The sequence below is a fragment of the Salvelinus alpinus genome, chromosome 9 (assembly GCF_045679555.1).
Source record: "Salvelinus alpinus chromosome 9, SLU_Salpinus.1, whole genome shotgun sequence".
Taxonomy (NCBI): Eukaryota; Metazoa; Chordata; class Actinopteri; order Salmoniformes; family Salmonidae; genus Salvelinus; species Salvelinus alpinus.
In genome coordinates, this window is record NC_092094.1 from 82,406,377 (window position 1) to 82,429,911 (window position 23,535).

Consider the following 23,535-nt stretch of genomic DNA (forward strand, 5'->3'; position numbering starts at 1 on the left):
TGTATGACATGAAGCCGGGGCACCCATCGGCCATCAGGGACCCCACTCTGAGCTCTGAGCTACAGCAGTGGACTCTCAAGAGACCCACCATGTTTCAAAAAAGCACCTAATGTCCAGTCTTAAGGAGTTATCTTTAACGGTAGCTAAGTTTTGCTGAACATCTCAAGACAATACACATGACTAGGGCCTATAGCCAACATGTCTTAATAGTGGCGAGCTAAACAGCTAACAGGGGATGTTGTAGGCTACTTTGTAAACGGTATTGTAAATGGCACAATATGACGTACCTCATATAGACCTGACCAAGGTGTCCACTGGTCATTGGCACCACTACTTTAGGTCTCCACTGGTCACTGCACTGTCTTGGGCAGAGAGAACTCAAGATGTGGCTGAGCCTTGCTTAACAGCTCTCTGAAGTGGACAAGGGCTATTGGATAGGCTAATTATACTTTGACATGGGCCATCAACTGGAGTTATTGGGATTGAATGGTCCAGTGTGCAGATATAAGCGTAATAATCAATTTGATATTTCAAAATCAGTTACAATGAGCATTTACCATAATCCTCAATTGAATTGAAAATATATTAAAATAGAAAACAGCATGTTTTAAATGAAAATGTGATTAAAAAAATTTAACTATGCATTTGTCATTAAGTTAAAAAGTTTAAAAGAAAAGTAAAAGTGGAAAGAACATTATGTTCAACGGGACTGTCAAGGTTATATTGAGAATGCATACCTATTGCGTAACAAAATGAGAGGACCAGCCGAACGATTAGGGGATATCTAAATTCAAATTCTCCCTCCGTTCGCTACTTGTGACTGGGTGGCGTCCATGTCAGTCAAGAGGAAGGGGTGCTGCTAATTTCTATGTGCCTGTAATGTCAATTTGGGTCTCAGATTGCATCCCTGTGTTTTGGTGTTAGGGCATCCTCACTCTTCTCCTAACGCAGAAGACAGACATACGCACACAGTGGATGTCGTAGGACGCGGCGTGAGAGTAGCATAATATTATTTTAATTGAAACGACACTGAAAGTACACATACCTACTGGCATCTCTCCTACCGGAGAGACCAGAACAGGAGCATCCGTTCACTTTTCCACGGTAGGCTATTGTAGACGGCTATATGCTGCCTAGTCTGTTGTAGTGAAGGTACTGACAGCGCAAGGCACCAACAACTTTTTAAATACATTTTTCAACGGTAACTTTTACATTTTGGAACAACGGACCTCGCGGATTTCATGTGGCGATTCACTTGACAGAAGAAAATAGTCTGCTTACATTTTTAACATACCGAACTTGTTGAACTCATCATCAGCTTTGAAATATGTTCAGTAAGTGTTTGGTCACATTCGTGCATTTCTCAATTCTGGTGCGTGTGTTGATGGCCCATGAATGTAAGCCCTGTGATATCCGGACGTGTCCGCCGAAAGCCTGCGATAGTGGCCGGACTCTAGCCAAGGACCCGTGCGGATGCTGCGACCAGTGTAGCCGGCTGGAGTGGGAGCCGTGCGGCGGCAAGGACTGGGAACTGGGCTACTGCGCCTTAGGACTAACCTGCGCGGCTGTCAGCCAAACGGGAGCTGTAACGCTCCCTGATATAGGAGTTTGTAAAGGTGCGTAGCCTATGTCTAAAATAAGACTTGCATCACTTTATGAATAAAGTAGTCCCAATTAAATGTTGGTATTGTTTCCCATTCTGAAATGTGAGCATAACCTAGAGTGGCAAAACATATCTTAATTTTACAGTAAGGCTACTAGGAAATAATTTCTTATTGATTGATGGAAGAATAGGAGGTTTGGCTTTGAGGTTCCAACAACACGATTGTTCATCAAGATCACTCTCAGCTCAGGGCATAAAAGTTTCATCTCCGTAGTAAGTGATTATTGTCATTTGGCTTGGCTACACTACAGTGTGCCAGCCAGTTCATGATTCCATTGACTGTGCTGTGTTGACATTGTCTCTCTTCTCAGTGGGTTGGTTGGACCAGATTTCAAGGTTTAAGTAGCTCTTGACTGCCAACAGAGGACGTCTCATGTTAGATAGACTGTTCACTTTCCCCATTTAAACTCCAGCTCTCTTCGCTTGCAGGCATGACAATAGGTTTGGCAACAGCTTTGGCAGCATGCCTCCACGTCAGTCTTATTAGAGTGCAGACTTTACTGCCAGAGCCCAACCTGACATCTCTAAAAAGTAATTGAATTGAGATTAAACAAAAATGTATATTTAAAAAGCATGTGCGGCTTAACAATGGGAAATGTGTTGACTGTAACTGTGCATGTACACTTCAAGTACTCTGTCTTAATTTGATCCTGAAACAGATTGGCTGTCCTTGTAGAAAGTGTTTTGCTGTGATGTGGCTGCACAATCAGTGGGCCTGTGATGTGGCTCTGAGGGCTCCCTTGGGGTCAAGGCAAAATTGCAAAGGCCATTGGCAGATTTATCTGAATGACCTTACCATGAATCACACTGTAGTGTCCCTGCCTTCCCTCCTATCAGACCCATGTCCTATACCAGTTGTATACTAACAGTCTATAAAGCTGTTGTGCACATGATATCCCTGGCTCCCAGGAAGATTATACTCCAGAGGCTGGCTCTCTAAATCTCTTATAGGGCCTCTAGGCTACCCATCCATCACCATTGTGTGTGTGTGTGTGTGCGTGCGTGCGTGCTTGCGTGCGTGCAGGCGTGCATGTGTTCTAGCCAAGATTAGCTCTTCACACAGTTGGTGAGGGAGAACAGGAGTTTCCCCCTGAGAGAGGTGGGCATGGGGCATGGTCAGGATCACTTCAAACACCCTGCCAGTCAGTCCCTCACCTGGTCTCTATCCAGACTGAAATAAAGGGATTGCATGGGACTGACAATACCAGAGGTGAGAGAAAGCAGTCCCACGTTGGGGCCGGATCTACATGACCCTGCCCTCCATCATCACGTTGTGGGGTCTGGAGGTCCGGAGGTCTCCGACAGCAGGGTGTCCCAGGAGACAGTGTCCCTGATTGGGCTTTATTTAAGGTTGTGCTCAGAGGCCTTAATCCCCTTTCATACCCCCAGTTACTTCCTCTGTCAAATTAACAACTTTGAATGGGTCCATGTGAATGGCTTCCATGATTGAGTCGTGCCTCTGGTCCCTTAGCGGTGGGCCCCAGCACATGCACGTGGCCCCCCAGCAGAGTTGGCTGGGTGCAGGTAAATAAACACCTCACAGGGCCCAGGTTGATCCGGGATTTCCCTCCCATGCCAGGGGTAGGGTATTAAAGTGGTTGGGTCGCAATTTTTTTTAATTTTTTTTTTATTTTACCGTTATTTTACCAGGTAAGTTGACTGAGAACACGTTCTCATTTGCAGCAACGACCTGGGGAATAGTTACAGGGGAGAGGAGGGGGATGAATGAGCCAATTATAAACTTGTAGTGTTGGGTCGCAATCAGGAGTAGGGGGTAAATGTTTCCGCTTTCTGATCCCTGCTTCTCTCTCTGCTCCTTGTTCTGGGTGGTCAATATGGAAGAGTGATAGAGGTCGAAGGAAGTAGACCAAGTATTCATGTGATGTCTGTAGTAGACAAACGTGTACATTCAATGAGAAAATATTTGGTACAATTGATATTGAACAGAATGCAAAATATCCAGTAAGTGTAAGCTTATGACGACTTTTGGACTGGATTTGCATACTGTATATTAAGTGCAGTCATTTGAAGGACAGTTTTCACCTTCAAATCAAATCAAATCAAATTGTATTTGTCACATGCACCGAATACAACAGGTACAGTGAAATGCTTGCAGTTTTGCAGTTTTAAGAAAGTAATTACTGAAATAAACTGAAGTTAAAAAAATTCTAATAATGAAGATGAAAAATAGAAAAATAGCTAATAATTAAGGAGCAACAATAAAATAACAGTAACGAGGCTATATACAGGGGGTAACGGTACAGAGTCAATGTGTGGGGCACCGGTTAGTCGAGGTAATTGAGGTAATAATGTACATGTAGGTAGAGGTAAAGTGACTATGCAAGGATAATAAACAGAGAGTAGCAGCGGCGTAAAAATGGGGGTGGGATGGGGGGACAATGCAAATAGTCTAGGTAGCCATTTCACTAGCTGTTCAGGATACTTCTGGTTTGGAGGTAGAAGCTGTTAAGAAGCCTTTTGGACCTAGACTTGGCACTGCGGTACCGCTTGCCGTGCGGTAGCAGAGAGAACAGTCTATGACTAGGGTGGCTGGAGTCTTTGTCAATTTTTAGGGCCTTCCTCTGACACCGCCTGGTATACAGGTCCTGGATGGCACGAAGCTTGGCCCCAGTGATGTACTGGGCCACACGCACAACCCTCTGTAGTCCGTTACGGTCGGATGCCGAGCAGTTGCCATACCAGGCAGTGATGCAACCAGTCAGGATGCTCTCAATGGTGCAGATGTATCATTTTTGAGGATCTGAGGACCCATGCCAAATCTTTTCAGTCTCCTGAGGGGGAATAGGTATTGTCGTGCCCTCTTCACGACTGTCTTGGTGTGTTTGGACCATGATAATTTGTTGGTTATGTGGACACCAAGGAACTTGAAGCTTTCAACCTGCTCCACTACAGCCCCGTCGATGAGAATGGGGGCGTGCTCGGTCCTCCTTTTCCTATAGTCCACAATCATCTCCTTTGTTTTGATCACGTTGAGAGAGAGGTTGTTATCCTGGCACCACACTGCCAGTTCTCTGACCTCCTCCCTATAGGATGTCTCATCACTGTTGGTGATCAGGCCTACCACTGTTGTGTCGTCGGCAAACTTAATGATGGTGTTAGAGTCGTGCTTTGCCATGCAGTCATGGGTGAACAGGGAGTACAGGAGGGGACTAAGGACGCACCACTGAGGGGCCCCCGTGTTGAGGATCAGCGTGGCAGATGTGTTGTTACCTACCCTTACCAACTGGGGGCGGCCCGTCAGGAAGTCCAGGATCCAGTTGCAGAGGGAGATGTTTAGTCCCAGGGTCCTTAGCTTAGTGATGAGCTTTGAGGGCGCTGAGCTGTACTCAATGAATAGCATTCTCACATAGGTGTTCCTTTTGTCCAGGTGGGAAAGGGCAGTGTGGAGTGCAATAGAGATTGCATCATCTGTGGATCTGTTGGGGTCGGTATGCAAATTGGAGTGGGTCTAGGGTTTCTGGGATAATGGTGTTGATGTGAGACTTGACCCGCTTTTCAAAGCACTTCATGGCTACGGATGTGAGTGCTACGGGTCTGTAGTCATTTAGGCAGGTTACCTTGTTGTTCTTGGGCACAGGGACTATGGTGGTCTGCTTGAAACATGTTGGTATTACAGACTCGCGAGGGACAGGTTGAAAATGTCAGTGAAGACACTTGCCAGTTGGTCAGCGCATGCTCGGAGTACACATCCTGGTAATCCGTCTGGTCCTGTAGCTTTGTGAATGTTGACCTGTTTAAAGGTCTTACTCAGATCGGCTATGGAGAGCGTAATCACACAGTCATCCGGAACAGCTGATGCTCTCATGCATGCTTCAGTGTTGCTTGCCTCAAAGCGAGCATAGAAGTTATTTAGCTCGTCTGGTAGACTTGTGTCACTGAGCAGCTCGCGGCTGGGCTTCCCTTTGTAGTCCGTAATGGTTTGCAAGCCCTGCCACATCCAACGAGCGTTGGAACCGGTGTAGTACGATTCAATCTTAGTCCTGTATTGTCGCTTTGCCTGTTTGATGGTTCGTCAGAGGGCATAGCGGGATCCGGGTTAGAGTCCCGCTCTTTGAAAGCGGCAGCTCTGCCCTTTAGCTCAGTGCGGATGTTGCCTGTAATCCATGACTTCTGGTTGGGGTATGTACGTACCGTCACTGTGGGGACGATGTCATCGATGCACTTATTGATGAAGCCAGTGACTGATGTGGTGTACTCCTCAATGCCATCGGAAGAATCCCCGAACATATTCCAGTCTGTGCTAGCAAAGCAGTCCTGTAGCTTAACATCCGTGTCATCTGACAACTTCCTTATTGAGCGAGTCACTGGTGCTTCCTGCTTTAGTTTTTGCTTGTAAGCAGGAATCAGTAGTATAGAGTTATGGTCAGATTTGCCAAATGGAGGGCGAGGGAGGGCTTTGTATGCATCTCTGTGTGTGGAGTAAAGGTGGTCTAGAGTTTTTTTTCCTCTGGTTGCACATTTAACAATAAAGTGGTTGTTTATTGTTATGACAGCTGTGATTAGGGAAAGTTGCCTGTGAATCCAAACACGTAGATAACTAACTTCACCCCCAAAGGGTATTGCACCACTTGAGTGATATCAATGTTTGGCCAGGGTGTTTTTGTTTTAGCTGTCTCACTGTGTTAGTGCCCCCTCTTCTCTCTTCAAAGCTCCCACCTTCTCCAGAGCATTTACATACCACCTCACAGAATGTCTGTCCTCAAGAGCACAGACTGGACACTGCGTCTTGACCAGTACTTCTTCACATGCTGTCCACTTCCCTCTTCCTCTAGCATTTTCTAATATTTCAAACACTTCCTTTTTAGCCCGCTATCAGCCACAGGGTCTCAGAGGTCAACTTTCCCATCGCAGCTCCAGATGCCAAGACAAGCAGTCTCCATGGCTGAGAGGACTCCCCCAGAGACCCAGCTGTGATCCAAGCCCTGGCCAGAGTCAGAGCAGGACCAGGCCAGGCCAGCTAAGTGGGGTCATATCACAGCCAGGGGGTCAACCTAATCATTAGCTACAGTAATTAAAGGTTCACTCCCCCCCATCCTCTCATTATGCTTTGTCTACCTCCTGCCTCCAACTCCTGAAGCATCCCACAGACTCAGACCCCCAGCGTCAATGACTGCCGCGTACAAATACTCTCCTAGGCACAGAAAAGCCCAGAGATAGAAAAAAGTTGGAGGTGCGGATCATTTAAAAGTGACAGAAAATGAGGAAGAGTTTTGGCGAGGCAGTAGAGGTCTGTTTGAAAGCATGCTTGTCCTTTCTCTCTACCAGCTGGCTGGTCTACCCAGGCTGCCTGATAGACAGAGGAGTTTTCTATGAGATGACATTTCAAGGCCAAGCCAAAGTTAATATGGGTAGTGGGTACCTCTTCCTCCCCCCTCTACTCTCCCCAATGTCTCAGCTGGTATAGCTCATAGGGACCATGACTGTCTGCCACCCAATATTTAACTCTGGAAATAATCACTTTTAGAGTCTCTGAAAAATATTCTGTTTGGCCATATTCACATTTCGAGCTGCAGAATTAACACCTCAGAGAGAGCCATGGGTTAGTCTGGGTGACCACTATAGGCTACATACAGAGAGCTCCACTTCAAGGACCACTTCTGAAAGGAATAGAAGTTCATCCCTGTTTTCCCTCAACATCTAATAACACAATTCTATGTTTCTTATTAATAAATTAACAACGTGATTTTTCTTAAGTATTTTCTAAAAAGCCAGCCAAGACATTTCATTCATACACCATCATATTTAATGAATCATCAATGCATTGTCTCTTGGCCCATAGGACAGTATGAAAGCAAGGCCTCCCTTTCTGAAAGAAAATAATGAAAAGTATACCCATCGCACCTCAATGAAAAGTATACCCATGGCACCGCTCAGGCACTCATTTTCTACAACAGTTCTAAATGTGTCTGTGAGACAAGCCAGCATATTTTGATAAGCAGTAATCAAGTCTTTACGTTGTTGATTGAGGCCCAGGGGCTAAGCCGTTGGAGGGAGAGGAGAGGAGCAGAGCAGAGCACTGTGCTGTGGCGTGTTCTGTTTGAGCCTGTTTACTCTGTGGCAGGCAGCACTGCATCAGGCATGAACAGAGCCACCCTGTGGGGGTCCCTGAGGAGCAGAAAGGGGGGCTCGCCCCGGCAGCTGACGTGGTGGGTCTTCTGATCCCAGGGGTTTGGTGGTAATTAAGCCACATGGTGAGAGGGGCCCTGTCTCCCCTCCACCCTCCACCCACCATTGTCATTAGATGTGTTTGTGTAGAGCTCAGCCTGGAGGAGCTGGGTCATTCCACGAAATCAGTCCCTTTTGGTTAGTGAATTATTCATTTCACATAATTGTAACATTCTGTCATGATGAGCACATGTTCACCTTAATAAAAACATGTTTTCCCCATCTCAAGAGGTTAAATAAATAAAATACTACTGTAAGTGACTATTAACTGTCAAATAAAGTAACAGGGTTGACCGTAATACATGGTTGACCGTAACAGGGTTGACCTTAACAGGGTTGGCGATTTCATCTTAAATCATCCATAAATCCCCTTGTGACGGGGGGAATGGAAGCTTGTTGTGTGCAACAGGGAGGGGCATTTAAAAAATATATATATTACATTTCTAGCCTGTCTATCTATGGGTAACAAAACACCAGAAAATGGCTAAAAAGAATAGAACCAGCTCACCTGCTTTTACACCATGATTTGACAATCATATGTTCAATGTTTCTAATGTAATAAATAATAATAAAAAATAATAGTATCACCGTATTAAAATAAGAGTTCAGTTCACATAACAGGGTTCACCTTAAAATGAGGGACAGGCACTTTTTTTTTTACCTTAAAATGAAACACTAATCACATGGTTTGGCATGGGCCATGGTGGTGGCACACAGAGAGCAGAGGAGGAATCAGGACAGCCAGCAGAGGGGAACCCTGGGAGGGCCCTTCGCTGTGGAACAAAAGCAAACACATCAGCTCAACAGCGGTGTTATGGCACGATATGCAGGGCAGGAACAGATCAGGGAGGGATGGCTGATGCAGCCCAGGCCCCATTATGCTGGGCTGGGTCGCTCTGATGCAGCCCAGGCCCCACTATGCTGCGCTGGGTCGCTCTGATGCAGCCCAGGCCCCACTATGCTGCGCTGGGTCGCTCTGATGCAGCCCAGGCCCCACTATGCTGCGCTGGGTCGCTCTGATGCAGCCCAGGCCCCACTATGCTGCGCTGGGTCGCTCTGATGCAGCCCAGGCCCCACTATGCTGCGCTGGGTCGCTCTGATGCAGCCCAGGCCCCACTATGCTGCGCTGGGTCGCTCTGATGCAGCCCAGGCCCCACTATGCTGCGCTGGGTCGCTCTGATGCAGCCCAGGCCCCACTATGCTGCGCTGGGTCGCTCTGATGCAGCCCAGGCCCCACTATGCTGCGCTGGGTCGCTCTGATGCAGCCCAGGCCCCACTATGCTGTGCTGGATCGCTCTGATGATGCTTCTCTTCTTGTTCTCTCCTCTCCTCTAATATCACGTTTCCTCTTCTCCACAGTTCTGCCTGACAGCCCGGAGGCTGGGTTGGAGGATGAGCGCTGCCCCCTGCAGACGGGCTGTGACAGAGCGGGGGCCATGTGTGTGTGTGACGCTCGTCAATCCTGCCTGGGCTCCTTCTCCTACCCTGACATGGAATCCTGCATGAGGGCCGGCAAGACAGGTGAGTCTCCCACAACTAGCAGTCAGGAGCAAAGAATGCAATCCTTTGAACGTTGCTAATCCGTATCAGATGTTGAACGCTGGTGACTAACGCTAGGAACATATCTTAGTGATGACACACAAGCTCAGGCTTTGCATGAGGGTGCCCCAGCGTGGATCTGTGTGGTGCTATTGTCAGTGACTCATGATGACTGACTATGTCCTGTCCCCTCTTCTCTTTCTTTTAGAGAGCCGTAGACATGAGCACCGGGACAGGCACAGGGAGAAGTTTGTGGGCCCCTCCAACCCAGCCTGCATGTTTTCTGGGTGCAACCTGACAGGACAGGGCTGTGTGTGTGAGTCCCAGAGCTGCCACCACCACTTCACCTACATCAACCGCAGCCAGTGCCAGGAGGCCGCAGGTAACCTTGAACTAACCTAAAACTAACCCAAAACTAACCAACAACTGCTCAAGTCATATTGCAGAAAGTGGGCTGATACAGTGAACAAAATGTAGATGCAGATTCAAAAACAGATCTGACCTTTTTTATCCTACAAAATCCTTGTATTGCTGTTTTACACAATCTCTATTTGAGTTGATCTCAGCTTATTAAGCATATGTGGTAATAGTGATAGGCATGTACCCTAATATTTACGTAGAGTCATGTGCTACCTGACTCATAGAGTACAGCGAGTCAGCACAACCTGTGAAAAATCACAGAGGTGTAGTAGACAACCAGTCAGTCTATTTCAAAGTCATTTCCATGCCAACACTGAGACAGACAGAAAGGCAGAGAGAAGTTATATTATGAGGAGAATGCACTGTGGAAATATGAAGTGTTATAAATCTGCTTACACAGTGTTCAGGCTGTAAAGTGTAACAGTATAGTGTGCTGGCTGAATGCTGTCCCTGTCCAGGGTTAAAGCCCTGAGTGAGGAGGAAGATGGAACTCCACAGAGCTCAGGTACCAGAGTGACTATTATGGGCTGTTTGTTTAAATGTGGTTCATAGAGAGGCCAAGTGTAAGTATCCATGTAGCTGACTCTCTGACTGGTACTTCTAAGTGAGAATTGTTATTAAGGTGGGTTCTATTTCGCCCCTTTGACAGAACTGTGAGAGAGAATCATAAAGCCAATATGGCAGCTCTCTCTGTACGTATGAAGAACATTGGTCTCATTGAAAAAGTGCCAGTGAGTGAACTCAGAGACTCTCTCTGTCTCGCTGTGTTAGTTATCATTAGTTGCTTTATAATACTATACAGCCACATTGTGCCAGAAGGCTGGACTCACGTCAGTATACTGAGCACATTTCTACAGCTTAGGAGGCCCAATTCCAAGTTTTTTATTCATATTTTTATTATAGTTTTTTAACTCTGCATCGTTGGGAAGGGCTCGTAAGCAAACATTTCACGGTAAAGTCTACACCTGTTGTATTCATCGCATGTGACAAATACAATTTGATTTGATTTGACTAGATCCAGAACTAAAAAGTTTGTTTTAGATTTGCCACATCAGATTATGTTTGTACTTTCATTCTTTTTTTTTATTGGATCATTCAGTTGGGAAATGGCGAAAATCTGTTGTTGCAAATCGGTATAATTCCTGATAATATAATGATGTATGGGGTAGAGCAGCCAGTGTAGCTGTAGTACTGTAGCTGGCGACGTGCCATAGAGGCCTATCTGAGGTTATTAGATCTACAAAGAAATGTTGGGGTTGTTACAGAGCATTTACAGTCCCTTGGCTGTGTATTTGGATATTTCTCCTAAGCCAAATTTGATCAGTAAATCCCTCTAGACATGTGGGAAACTGTGCTCACATTGTATTGTTGAGAGAGAGTGTCATTAGCTTCTCCTGTGTCACTATGAAAAATATACACTAGTCGACTGCTGCATTTCGCAACTTCCCGTCGTCAAGGGCGGCCAAGAGAGGACGACAGCGTGAAATGACAACACTGAAAACAGTAAACAACATTTTTTAGCAGCCTATGGGTTTTCACCACTCCTCACACACCCTTCCAACAGCCGCTCATTAAGTAACGGGTTTATGTGTGTGTGTGTGTGTGTGTGTGTGTGTGTGTGTGTGTGTGTGTGTGTGTGTGTGTGTGTGTGTGTGTGTGTGTGTGTGTGTGTGTGTGTGTGTGTGTGTGTGTGTGTGTGTGTGTGTGTGTGTGTGTGTGTGTTTGTGTGTGTTTGTGTGTGTGTGTGTTCGTGTGTGTGTGTTCAAGGCAGTCATAATTAACTTGTTTTGTCTGACTGGCTTGGTGGAGATCTTGCTGTCTGTCGTCAGTGCTTTTTTTTTAATGAATAACCCTGGTTGCAGTGCTCCTGCTAGCATAGTGGCAGGGACTTTAGAGGGGTCGTGGGCCTACCCATCTCACCAAGTAGTGCTTTAGCTCGGTATGAATGTGTCCGTTAGCGTGTGATGTCTAAATATAATATAAGCTCTGGTTTTGCTGCATGAGATTTACAGTGATTTCGACCCCTCTTCACACGCAGTTGAAGAAGAAAGCAAAATTATTGCCAGTACATTAAGCACTTTTTCAGCCCTGTATTTGAACACTACATCCTCTGTCTGTACATTTACATATGGTAGTGGTTTGGGACTGGCTCTTCATGTTCAGATTGTAGAGTAGCCTTCTGAGGCGGGCCGACCGTCCTGACTGCTGTTCCTGTTTACTGTTTGTTTGAAGACTTGGGGCGCAAACGTAATTTGCTACTTCACTGTCTGCAGCGCTTGATCACCAACAGCCATCTCTTAGTATCTGTAAAGGTTCTCTATATATGTACTTTCCGCATAATGACACACGTTGTTGGACTTCAAAAGGCGGTCAATGTCATGATAGGTGCTGTGAGGTGACATTGACACAGGCACCATGTGTCACTAAGGAGGAAGTATTAGACAGAATCTCTGAGGATTGATCAGATTAGTGGAAAAGAAGGAGGCCAGGCCAGGGAGCCAGCTAGGAAGCTGGCTAGGGGTAGTCTGGGAAGCCATCTTAACAAGTTATTTGTGTCAAGTGCATAAAATGGCCTGGGATCTCTGCTTAGTTCTCCGGCCCGGTGTGTGCTTTTATGACTTTGATTAATGATAAGGCTTTAAGCTGCTGTGCACAAGGAGTTTCCCGATGTGGCCTTCAGAAGAGGGACTTGTTCTGTAGCTACTAATACTTTGATTTGATTCATGTTGCTCATATGACGTAATATTGTAATGGCCTACAGAGAGCAGATCTGGGAAAACGGAAGGTGGATGTAATCCGTTGGGTTGTTTTGCACAACTACTGTATATCACGTTACATCAATGTACTTTAAACTTTAAACTCCCAACCATGGGCTGGTCCTCATGGCTAACCTCAGAAGGTTAATATGGGTGAAATGCAGTTATATACTCTACCAGTCCAAGGTTTGGACACACCTGCTCATTCAAGGGTTTTTCTTTATTTTTACTATTTTCTACATTGCAGAATAATAGTAAAAACATCAAAACTATGAAATAACACATGTGGAATCATGTAGTAAACAAAAAAGTGTTAAACAAATCTAAATATATTTTAGATAAATATATTTTAGATTTTAGATTCTTCAAAGTAGCCACCCTTTGCCTTGATGACAGCTTTGCACACTCTTGGCATTCTCTCAACCAGCTTCAGCTGGAATAATTTTCCAACAGTCTTGAAGGAGTTCCCACATATGCTGAGCACTTGTTGGCTGCTTTTCCTTCACTCTGCGGTCCAACTCATCCCAAACCATCTCAATTGGGTTGAGATCAGTGGTGATTGTGGAGGCCAGGTCATCTGATGCAGCACTCCATCCCTCTCCTTCTTGGTTAAATAGCCCTTACGCAGCCTGGAGGTGTGTTGGGTCATTGTCTTGTTGGAAAACAAATGATAGTCCCACTAAGCGCAAACCAGATGGGATGGCGTATCGCTGCAGAATGCTGTGATAGCAATGCTGGTTAAGTGTGCCTTGAATTCTAAATTAATCACTGACAGTGTCCCCAGCAAAGCACACCCCACATCATCACACCTCCTACTCCATTCTTCATGGTGAGAACCACACATGTGGAGGTCATCTGTTCACCTACTCTGCGTCTCACAAAGACACAACGGTTGGAAACCAAAATCTCAAATTTGGACCCATCAGACCAAGTACAGATTTCCACCGGTCTAATGTCCATTGCTCGTGTTTCTTGGCCCAAGCAAGTCTCTTCTTATTATTGGTGTCCTTTAGTAGTGGTTTCTTTGCAGCAATTCGACCACGAAGGCCTGATTCACGCAGCCTCCTCTGAACAGTTGATGTTGAGATGTCTGTTACTTGAACTCTGTGAAGCATTTATTTGGGCTGCAATCTGAGGCTGGTAACTCTAATGAGCTTATCCTCTGCAGCAGAGGTAACTCTGGGTAATCCTTTCCTGTGGAGGTCCTCATGAGAGCCAGTTTCATCATAGCGCTTGATGGTTTTTGCAACTGCACTTGAAGAAAGTTTCAAAGTTCTTGAAATTTTCCGTATTGACTGACCTTCATGTCTTGAATAATGATGGACTGTCGTTTCGCTTTGCTTATTTGAGCTGTTCTTGCCATAATATGGACTTGGTCTTTTACAGAATAGGTTTATTTTCCTAATACCAACCTTACCTTGTCACAACACAACTGATTGGTTCAAACACATTAAGAAGGAAAGAAATTCCACAAATTCCACAAAGGCACACCTGTTAATTGAAATGCATTCCAGGTGACTACCTCATGAAGCTGGTTGAGAGAATGTCAAGAGTGTGCAAAGCTGTCAACAAGGCAAAGGGTGGCTACATTGAAGAATCTCAAATGTAACATATATTTTGATTTGTTTAACACTTTTTTGGTTACTACATGATTCCATATGTGTTATTTCATAGTTTTGATGTCTTCACTGTTATTCTACAATGTAGAAAAACCCTTGACTGAGCAGGTGTGTCCAAACTTTTGACTGGTACTGTATATACTAGGTGACACACTGTTTTGAAGCCACCGTTCCTCCATGTTGGTATTTTGGAAGCTATAGAAATGCATTTATTAATGTCTACATTGCCACATTTATTATAATACAGACACTGAAATTCATAAGTTTAAATTATATTATGTGAGCTAAACATAAAAATAAATAAATATATAAAGCCATTTTCCTTAAAGTATCATTTTTCGAGAGTACTAATGTTACTGTCCCCACTGCACCAACAAAATACTTAAATACATGCAATGTAATACTGTAGAATTCCATTCGTATGGAACTGCTCCTAGTGTTTGAATACATCATTTGTAAAATGGGGCAGTATTGACGTTTAGTACACTGCTCAAAAAAATAAAGGGAACACTAAAATAACACATCCTAGATCTGAATGAATGAAATATTCTTATTAAATACTTTTTTCTTTACATAGTTGAATGTGCTGACAACAAAATCACACAAAGATTATCAATGGAAATCAAATTTATCAACCCATGGAGGTCTGGATTTGGAGTCACACTCAAAATTAAAGTGGAAAACCACACTACAGGCTGATCCAACTTTGATGTAATGTCCTTAAAACAAGTCAAAATGAGGCTCAGTAGTGTGTGTGGCCTCCACGTGCCTGTATGACCTCCCTACAACGCCTGGGCATGCTCCTGATGAGGTGGCGGATGGTCTCCTGAGGGATCTCCTCCCAGACCTGGACTAAAGCATCCGCCAACTCCTGGACAGTCTGTGGTGCAACGTGGCGTGGTAGATGGAGTGAGACATGATGTCCCAGATGTGCTCAATTGGATTCAGGTCTGGGGAACGGGCGTGCCAGTCCATAGCATCAATGCCTTCCTCTTGCAGGAACTGCTGACACACTCCAGCCACATGAGGTCTAGCATTGTCTTGCATTAGGAGGAACCCAGGGCCAACCGCACCAGCATATGGTCTCACAAGGGGTCTGAGGATCTCATCTCGGTACCTAATAGCAGTCAGGCTACCTCTGGCGAGCACATGGAGGGCTGTGCGGCCCCCCAAAGAAATGCCACCCCACACCATGACTGACCCACCGCCAAACCGGTCATGCTGGAGGATGTTGCAGGCAGCAGAACGTTCTCCACGGCGTCTCCAGACTCTGTCACGTCTGTCACATGTGCTCAGTGTGAACCTGCTTTCATCTGTGAAGAGCACAGGGCGCCAGTGGCGAATTTGTCAATCTTGGTGTTCTATGGCAAATGCCAAACGTCCTGCACGGTGTTGGGCTGTAAGCACAACCCCCACCTGTGGACGTCGGGCCCTCATACCACCCTCATGGAGTCTGTTTCTGACCGTTTGAGCAGACACATGCACATTTGTGGCCTGCTGGAGGTCATTTTGCAGGGCTCTGGCAGTGCTCCTCCTGCTCCTCCTTGCACAAAGGCGGAGGTAGCGGTCCTGCTGCTGGGTTGTTGCCCTCCTACGGCCTCCTCCACATCTCCTGATGTACTGGCCTGTCTCCTGGTAGCGCCTCCATGCTCTGGACACTACGCTGACAGACACAGCAAACCTTCTTGCCACAGCTCGCATTGATGTGCCATCCTGGATGAGCTGCACTACCTGAGCCACTTGTGTGGGTTGTAGACTCCGTCTCATGCTACCACTAGAGTGAAAGCACCGCCAGCATTCAAAAGTGACCAAAACATCAGCCAGGAAGCATAGGAACTGAGAAGTGGTCTGTGGTCACCACCTGCAGAACCACTCCTTTATTGGGGGTGTCTTGCTAATTGTCTATAATTTCCACCTGTTGTCTATTCCATTTGCACAACAGCATGTGAAATTTATTGTCAATCAGTGTTGCTTCCTAAGTGGACAGTTTGATTTCACAGAAGTGTGATTGACTTGGAGTTACATCGTGTTGTTTAAGTGTTCCCTTTATTTTTTTGAGCAGTGTATAATCGTGTGAGTACTTTTTAAAAGGGAGAAAGTGGAGGGAGGAAAAAGAGAGAAAGTGGAGTTGATGCGGGTCAGACACGGGAGCCGTGCCCACCATGATGCCATGGTACAAATGAAGCTCGGTACTACGGAGTTGGCCCACCTGTAGCACCACACTCCCTCCCGCCCGGGTCCTTCTCCTGAAAGCATCATTAGTTCTACTTGGCTGCAGCCTCTTTGTGGTATTGCTATTACTCGCCATTCCAGACTGCCAGTAGCTGGCAGGGGTGCTACATTTCTCCTCGCTCTGTGTTTGTGTGTCATTTGCGGAAACTACGGCCCCTGTCGCGCGCAGCGAGCCTGCTCATGTCCAAGTGTGTGTGTTGTTTGTGTGTGGGTGCGTGTGTGTGTGCGGGTGTGTGTGTGTGTCTCATGGCATTCATTTCAGAGGGGAAACAAAACACAGCTTGTGTGGTGGTTCAGGCAAAGAGCGTCTCCACTAGGTGAGTTGGGATCACTGTCTCAGCCTGTCAGTCGTCTCACTGCTCTCAGTCAGCTTATAGCCCTGATCACCAGACACCACAACTCTTCCCAAGCCCCAGCCTCAACCCTTTGAGCCCTGCCGTGCTCCGGCCCTCAAGTCCTTCCCCAACCCAAGCCCCAGCCCTTGCCGCCAGCCTCAGATCCATCTCTGCCCTCCAGCCCTTGCCCCAGCTCTCCAGCTCTAGCCTGGCCACAGATCATATCACCAGCCTCTGCTTTTCCTGGTCGTCGGTAAGTAAACACGAGCAGATGGCCAACACTGTTGCGTAACTCAACAGCCTTAACTGCCACAAACTGGGCAGCTGCAGAGCGTGGCAGCCCAAATCATCTTTTTTGTTCAGTGTCTTCTAAGGCTGATCCAGAGACCGTTAACTCTGTTTGAAGCTCCCCTTATGGCCCGTTTGTTCCTGTTTCATACAACTTGGACCATAGTTGTGCCATCCTTCCACTCCCATGCATTCTGCGCCAGCTCTGTTGTAGACAATGGCCCATTGAAAAGAATCAGTCCCCTTTTCTCAGACATTGTTCAGCCCTTTCAGCATCATAAAAGCTCAGCCTCTCTCACTCACTTTCCCTGGGCCAATCTCATTGGAGATCTGACAATATGGGGAAGGGTGTGTTGAGCTACTCTGAGAGAAGAGAACACTCGACCCGCAGCTGCAGCTCTGCTGCCTGAGTCACCAGGATCCCGTTTTTCAGCCACAAATATTTCGCCTGAGAGTGAGAGAGCGAGGAGCTGTGAGGTCTGTGTGTGTTTTTGAGTGTGGACGGTGGGCTGCTGCTGCTCTCTCTCCTGACTGTTCTAACTAGAGTGTGAGGTTCAGAAGTCTATGTTTCTCTCTCCTGTGACCCTGTGGCTTTTGCCACCTCTCAGACTTAGTTCTTTATTATAGAGAACAATGCAGACGTTTTCAGCCCCAACTGCCAGTGGGCACATTGCCAGACCTCCACAGCTTTTGTGAGAGAGAGACAGGCCTGATGGGTCCCTTTGCAGACAAACTGTATAAAACCTGAGGACAGACCAGAAGCCCACGGAGGGCAGCTGTACTAAGACAGCTTTGTTCTCTGCTGACTTGCTTCCAAAGTCAGTCACTGAACAGAACTCACATTGTGCGCTTTTTCCATGAGTAAACTCAGGCTGTCAACACAGCCTCCTCTGCCTACCAGAGCTGCTCTAGTCAGACAAATACTGTGCATCTGTGCCCTCTGTAGAAAAAATCTCATTTACAAAGAGCTTTTTTTTCTTGAATGAGCTCTGAGATGCCAGAAATATGCATTGTTTACAATAGCCCATTCTGTGGTAATAAACCAATTTTCAGATTCCACCTCAAGCCCGGCTTCAGGTTGCGTGGGTGTGTGTGCATGTGCATGTGAATGTGAGTGTGTGTGTGTGTGTGTGTGTGTGTGTGTGTGTGTGTGTGTGTGTGCGTGCGTGCGTGCGTGCGTGCGTGCGTGCGTGCGTGCGTGCGTGCGTGCGTGCGTGCGTGCGTGCGTGCGTGCGTGCGTGCGTGCGTGCGTGCGTGCGTGCGTGCGTGCGTGCGTGCGTGCGTGCGTGCGTGCGTGTATTTGTTTGTACATGTGTGTATTAAGTGTTGCTAGGTTTTCCATACTATCTCACCACCCCAACAAGAGAATATTTTGGCCATTCTACAGACTGAATTTATCAAGCATGCCAAATTAGGACTTTGTGTTTTTGTTTTGAGCTAGAGAATAGCAACCATTGTGATACAGAAATTGCTCTATTGACCACTGACTCTCTAATTACCCCATTGTTGCTTCCAAATAGAACACAAACATGTGCTGAAATCTATCTTCCACTGAGTTTACCATGCTGTTTCCATGCCTGTTGTGCTCATAAATGTATATTTTTGAAAATTATATTAATTGGACCTCCTTGGTTTGGAGCATTTCCACAAATGGCTACAATGTCATTCATTTGAATGACAATAGTATGTCTGCCAGCTTGTCTCCAAGCGTGCTCCAGTCCGCCCATTGTTAGAAGTGAATGAGAAATCTGTTTTCTTTGACTGGGGCACATACAATACACTGAAAGTTTATTCAATGCAAACATTGCACAACGTTTAATTCATGGTTTAAAAAGTCTTCATATGCAAATCACTCTATTGGACAGCAGCACACGTACACACACTCGCACATAGACACACTCTTCACATACATTTACATTACATTTAAGTCATTTAGCTGACGCTCTTATCCAGAGCGACTTACAAATTGGAAAGTTCATACATATTCATCCTGGTCCCCCCGTGGGGAATGAACCCACAACCCTGGCGTTGCAAGCGCCATGCTCTACCAACTGAGCCACACGGGACCACGGGACATACGCTGCTGCTACTCTGTTTATTATCTTTCCTGATTGCCTAGTCACTTTTACCCCTACCTACAATTACCTCAACTACCTCGTACCCCTGCACATTGACTCGGTACCGGTACTCCTTGTATATAGCCTCATTATTGTTATTTTACTGTGTTACAATTTCCTTTTTCTGGGGGGGCTAATCTTTCTTACTTTGAACACTGCATTGTTGGAAAAGTAAGCATTTCACGGTAAGGTCTACACCTGTTGTATTCGGCGTATGTGACAAATACCATTTGATTTGATTTGATACTGACTTACTGCTGTTAGGCTGATTTCAGAGGTATTATTTCTATCTAACTGAAGTTTATTTAACTCAAATGCAGGAATTAGGCCAAAAACCGTTAAAAGGGTTGTTGCTCGACTTAATTCAGGGGAATTTTCCCCCTTCTCTATGACACTATTCAGTAACAAAGTTTATCAATGCGAGCTTTGTGCCAGCCCCGACTGTTCACAGTTTCCTAGAGCAAACCGTACAGTACAGATACCTCACACTAAAGGTCTTTTTGGATCCAAAAAGTTGGATTCGAACCCAAATGTACCTGAGGACCACCAGACCCGGATCCAAATGAGCCCGAGGACAATCAGACCCAGATCCGAATGGACCCAATATTTGTATTTATTTTATTTATTTAACATTTAACTAGGCAAGTCAGTTAAGAACAAATTCTTATTTACAATGACGACCTACCCCGGCCAAACCCTAACCAGGACGGCACTGGGCCAATTGTGCACCGCCCTATGGGTTTCCCAATCACGATCGGTTGTGATACAGCCTGGAATCGAACCAGGGTCTGTAGTGACGCCTCTAGCACTGAGATGCGCCACTCGGCCCTGAAAGGGGGACCCGGCCACGAAAACAATCAGAACCAAACCCGAATGGACCCAACATTAACCAGACCTAGACCCAACCCGTAACTTAACCGGTCCGTTTCAATTGGACCCGAGTGACAATTGTTATGTTTATCAGCGAAGTTGCTCTTTTGGTTAAGAAATATATCTTAATATGTTGGCTAGGCCTTATACACTGAAAAAATATATAAACGCAACATGTAGTGGAAATAAAAATCCCAGAAATGTTCCATACTGTCACGCCCTGACCGTAGAGATCCTTTTTATGTCTCTATTTTGGTTGGTCAGGGCGTGAGTTTGGGTGGGCATTCTATGTCTGGTGTTCTATGTTGTCCTTGTTTTGTATTTCTGTGTGTTTGAACTGGTATGGTTCTCAATCAGAGGCAGCTGTCTATCGTTGTCTCTGATTGAGAATCATACTTAGGTAGCCTGTTCCCACCTGTGTTTGTGGGTGGTTGTTTTCTGTTTAGTGTATGTCACCTTGCAGAACTGTTTCGTTTTCGTTTTTTCCTCGTTGTTATTTTGTTTAGTGTTCAGTTTTGATTAAATTATTAATATGGAGTACCTCCCGGGTGGCGCAGTGGTCTAGAGCACTGCATCGCAGCGCTAGCTGTGCCACCAGAGACTGGGTTCGCGCCCAGGCTCTGTCGCAGCCGGCCGCGACCAGGAGGTCCGTGGGGCGACGCACAATTGGCCTAGCGTCGTCTGGGTTAGGGAGGGTTTGGCCGTTAGGGATATCCTTGTCTCATTGCGCACCAGCGACTCCTGTGGCGGACCGGGCGCAGTGCGCGCTAGCCTGGTAGCCAGGTGCACAGTGTTTCCTCCGACACATTGGTGCGGCTGGCTTCCGGGTTGGAGGCGCGCTGTGTTAAGAAGCAGTGCGGCTTGGTTGGGTTGTGTTTCGGAGGACGCATGGCTTTCGACCTTCGTCTCTCCCGAGCCCGTACGGGAGTTGTAGCGATGAGACAAGATAGTGATTACTAACAATTGGATACCACGAGATTGGGGAGAAAAAAGGGGGTAAAAAAAAAATATATATATTAATATGGACACTTACCACGCTGCACCTTGGTCCTCTTCTCTTTCTCCCGACGACAATCGTTACAGAACCACCCACCAACAAAGGACCAAGCAGCGTGGGAACATGGACTCCTGGACATGGGAGGAGATTCTGGACGGCAAAGGACCATGGGCACAGCCGGGAGAGTATCGCCGTCCGAAAAAGGAGCTGGAGGCAGTTAAAGCGGAGCGGCGACGCTATGAGGAGTTGGCTCGCGGAGAAGTGCACGAGAGGCAGCCCCAGAAATGTTTTGTGGGGGGCACACGGGGAGATTGGCGGAGTCAGGTAGGAGACCTGAGCTAACTCTCCGTGCTTACCGTGGCGAGTGTCGTACTGGTCAGGCACCGTGCCCTGCGGTGGAGCGCACGGTGTCTCCAGTACGTGTTCATAGCCCGGTGCGCTACATCGCAGCTCCTCGCATCTGCCTGGCTAGAGTGGGCATCGAGCCAGGAGGGATGATGCCGGCTCAGCGCATCTGGTCTCCAGTGCGTGTCCTCGGCCCGGGTTATCCTTCGCCAGCTTTGCGCACTGTGTCTCCAGTGCGTCTGCACAGCCCAGTGCGTCCTGTGCTTGCGCCCCGCAGGTGCAGGGCCAAAGTCACCATACAGCCAGGACGGGTTGTGCAGGCTTTTTTCTCGAGACCTCCAGTGCGCCTCCACGACCCAGTGTATCCGGTTCCTCGGCCAAGGACGAGGCCTCCTGCATGTCTCCCCAGCCTGGTGAGTCCTGTGCCTGTGCTAAGCCCTAATCCTCCTGCATGTCTCCCCAGCCTGGTGAGTCATGTGCGTTCTCCCAGAGTCAAGCCTCCAGTGATGATCCATGGCACAAAGCCTCCAGTGATGATCCATGGCACGAAGCCTCCAGTGATGATCCATGGCACGAAGCCTCCAGTGATGATCCATGGCACGAAGCCTCCAGTGATGATCCATGGCACGAAGCCTCCAGTGATGATCCATGGCACGAAGCCTCCAGTGATGATCCATGGCACAAAGCCTCCAGTGATGATCCATGGCACGAAGCCTCCAGTGATGATCCATGGCAAGAAGCCTCCAGTGATGATCCATGGGACGAAGCCTCCTGTGATGATCCATGGCACGAAGCCTCCTGTGATGATCCATGGCACGAAGCCTCCTGTGATGATCCATGGCACGAAGCCTCCAGTGATGATCCATGGCACGAAGCCTCCAGTGATGATCCATGGCACGAAGCCTCCAGTGATGATCCATGGCACGAAGCCTCCAGTGAGGATCCATGGCACGAAACCTCCAGTGAGGAGTTATGGCACGAGGCCTCCAGCGACGCCCTCTAGTCCGGAGCCTCCAGCGGCGGGCTTCAGTCAGGAGCAGCCAGAGTCTCCCTCCTGTCCGGAGCAGCCAGAGTCTCCCTCCTGTCCGGAGCAGCCAGAGTCTCCTTCCTGTCCGGAGCAGCCAGAGTCGCCCTCCTGTCCGGAGCAGCCAGAGTCGCCCTCCTGTCCGGAGCAGCCAGAGTCGCCCTCCTGTCCGGGGCCCGCTGCGAGGGTCCCCGGTCCGTGGTCGGCGGTAAGGGTCCCCGCTCCAGAGGCGCCACCTAAGTGGGCCAAGACTAAGGTGGAGCCAAGACTAAGGTGGACGTGGGGTCCACGTCCCGCACCAGAGCCGCCACCGCGGTGAAATGCCCACCCAGACCCTCCCCTATAGGTTCAGGTTTTGCGGCCGGAGTCCGCACCCTTGGGGGGGGTACTGTCCTTTTTATGTCTCTATTTTGGTTGGTCAGGGCGTGAGTTTGGGTGGGCATTCTATGTCTGGTGTTCTATGTTGTCCTTGTTTTGTATTTCTGTGTGCTTGGCCTGGTATGGTTCTCAATCAGAGGCAGCTGTCTATCGTTGTCTCTGATTGAGAATCATACTTAGGTAGCCTGTTCCCACCTGTGTTTGTGGGTGGTTGTTTTCTGTTTAGTGTATGTCACCTTGCAGAACTGTTTCGTTTTCGTTTTTTCCTCGTTGTTATTTTGTTTAGTGTTCAGTTTTGATTAAATTATAATATGGACACTTACCACGCTGCACCTTGGTCCTCTTCTCTTTCTCCCGACAATCGTTACACATACGCACAAAAAGCTTATTTCTCTCAAATTTTGTGCACAAATTTGTTTACATTCTTGTTTGTGAGCATTTCTCCTTTGCAAAGATAATCCATCCACCAGACAGGTGTGGCATATTAAGAAGCTGATTAAACAGCAGGATCATTACACAGGTGCACATTGTGATGGGGACAATAAAAGGCCACTCTAAAATGTGCAGTTTTGTCACACAACATAATGACACAGAGGTCTCAAGTTTTGAGGGAGCATGCAAGTGGCATGCTGACTGCAGGAATGTCCACCATTACTGTTGCCAGAGAATTGAATCTTTATTTCTCTACCATAAGCCGCCTCCAACGTTGTTTTAGAGAATTGAGCAGTACGTCCAACCGGACTCACAAACGCAGACTACGTGTAAC

General features: G+C 47.1%; 1 protein-coding gene across 2 annotated transcripts in view; it reads left to right on the top strand.

Annotated features, from left to right (window-relative positions):
- The first annotated feature begins 896 nt into the window (after window positions 1–896).
- LOC139530795 (cysteine-rich motor neuron 1 protein-like) overlaps window positions 897–23,535 on the top strand; it is a 55,473-nt gene continuing 32,834 nt past the window's right edge. For both annotated transcript variants that reach the window (XM_071327495.1, XM_071327496.1), the window contains exons 1-3: window positions 897–1,616; window positions 9,209–9,370; window positions 9,597–9,770. In XM_071327495.1, the coding sequence (XP_071183596.1) occupies window positions 1,328–1,616; window positions 9,209–9,370; window positions 9,597–9,770 (625 nt within the window). In that variant the 5' untranslated portion in view covers window positions 897–1,327. The remainder of the gene's footprint in view (window positions 1,617–9,208; window positions 9,371–9,596; window positions 9,771–23,535) is intronic.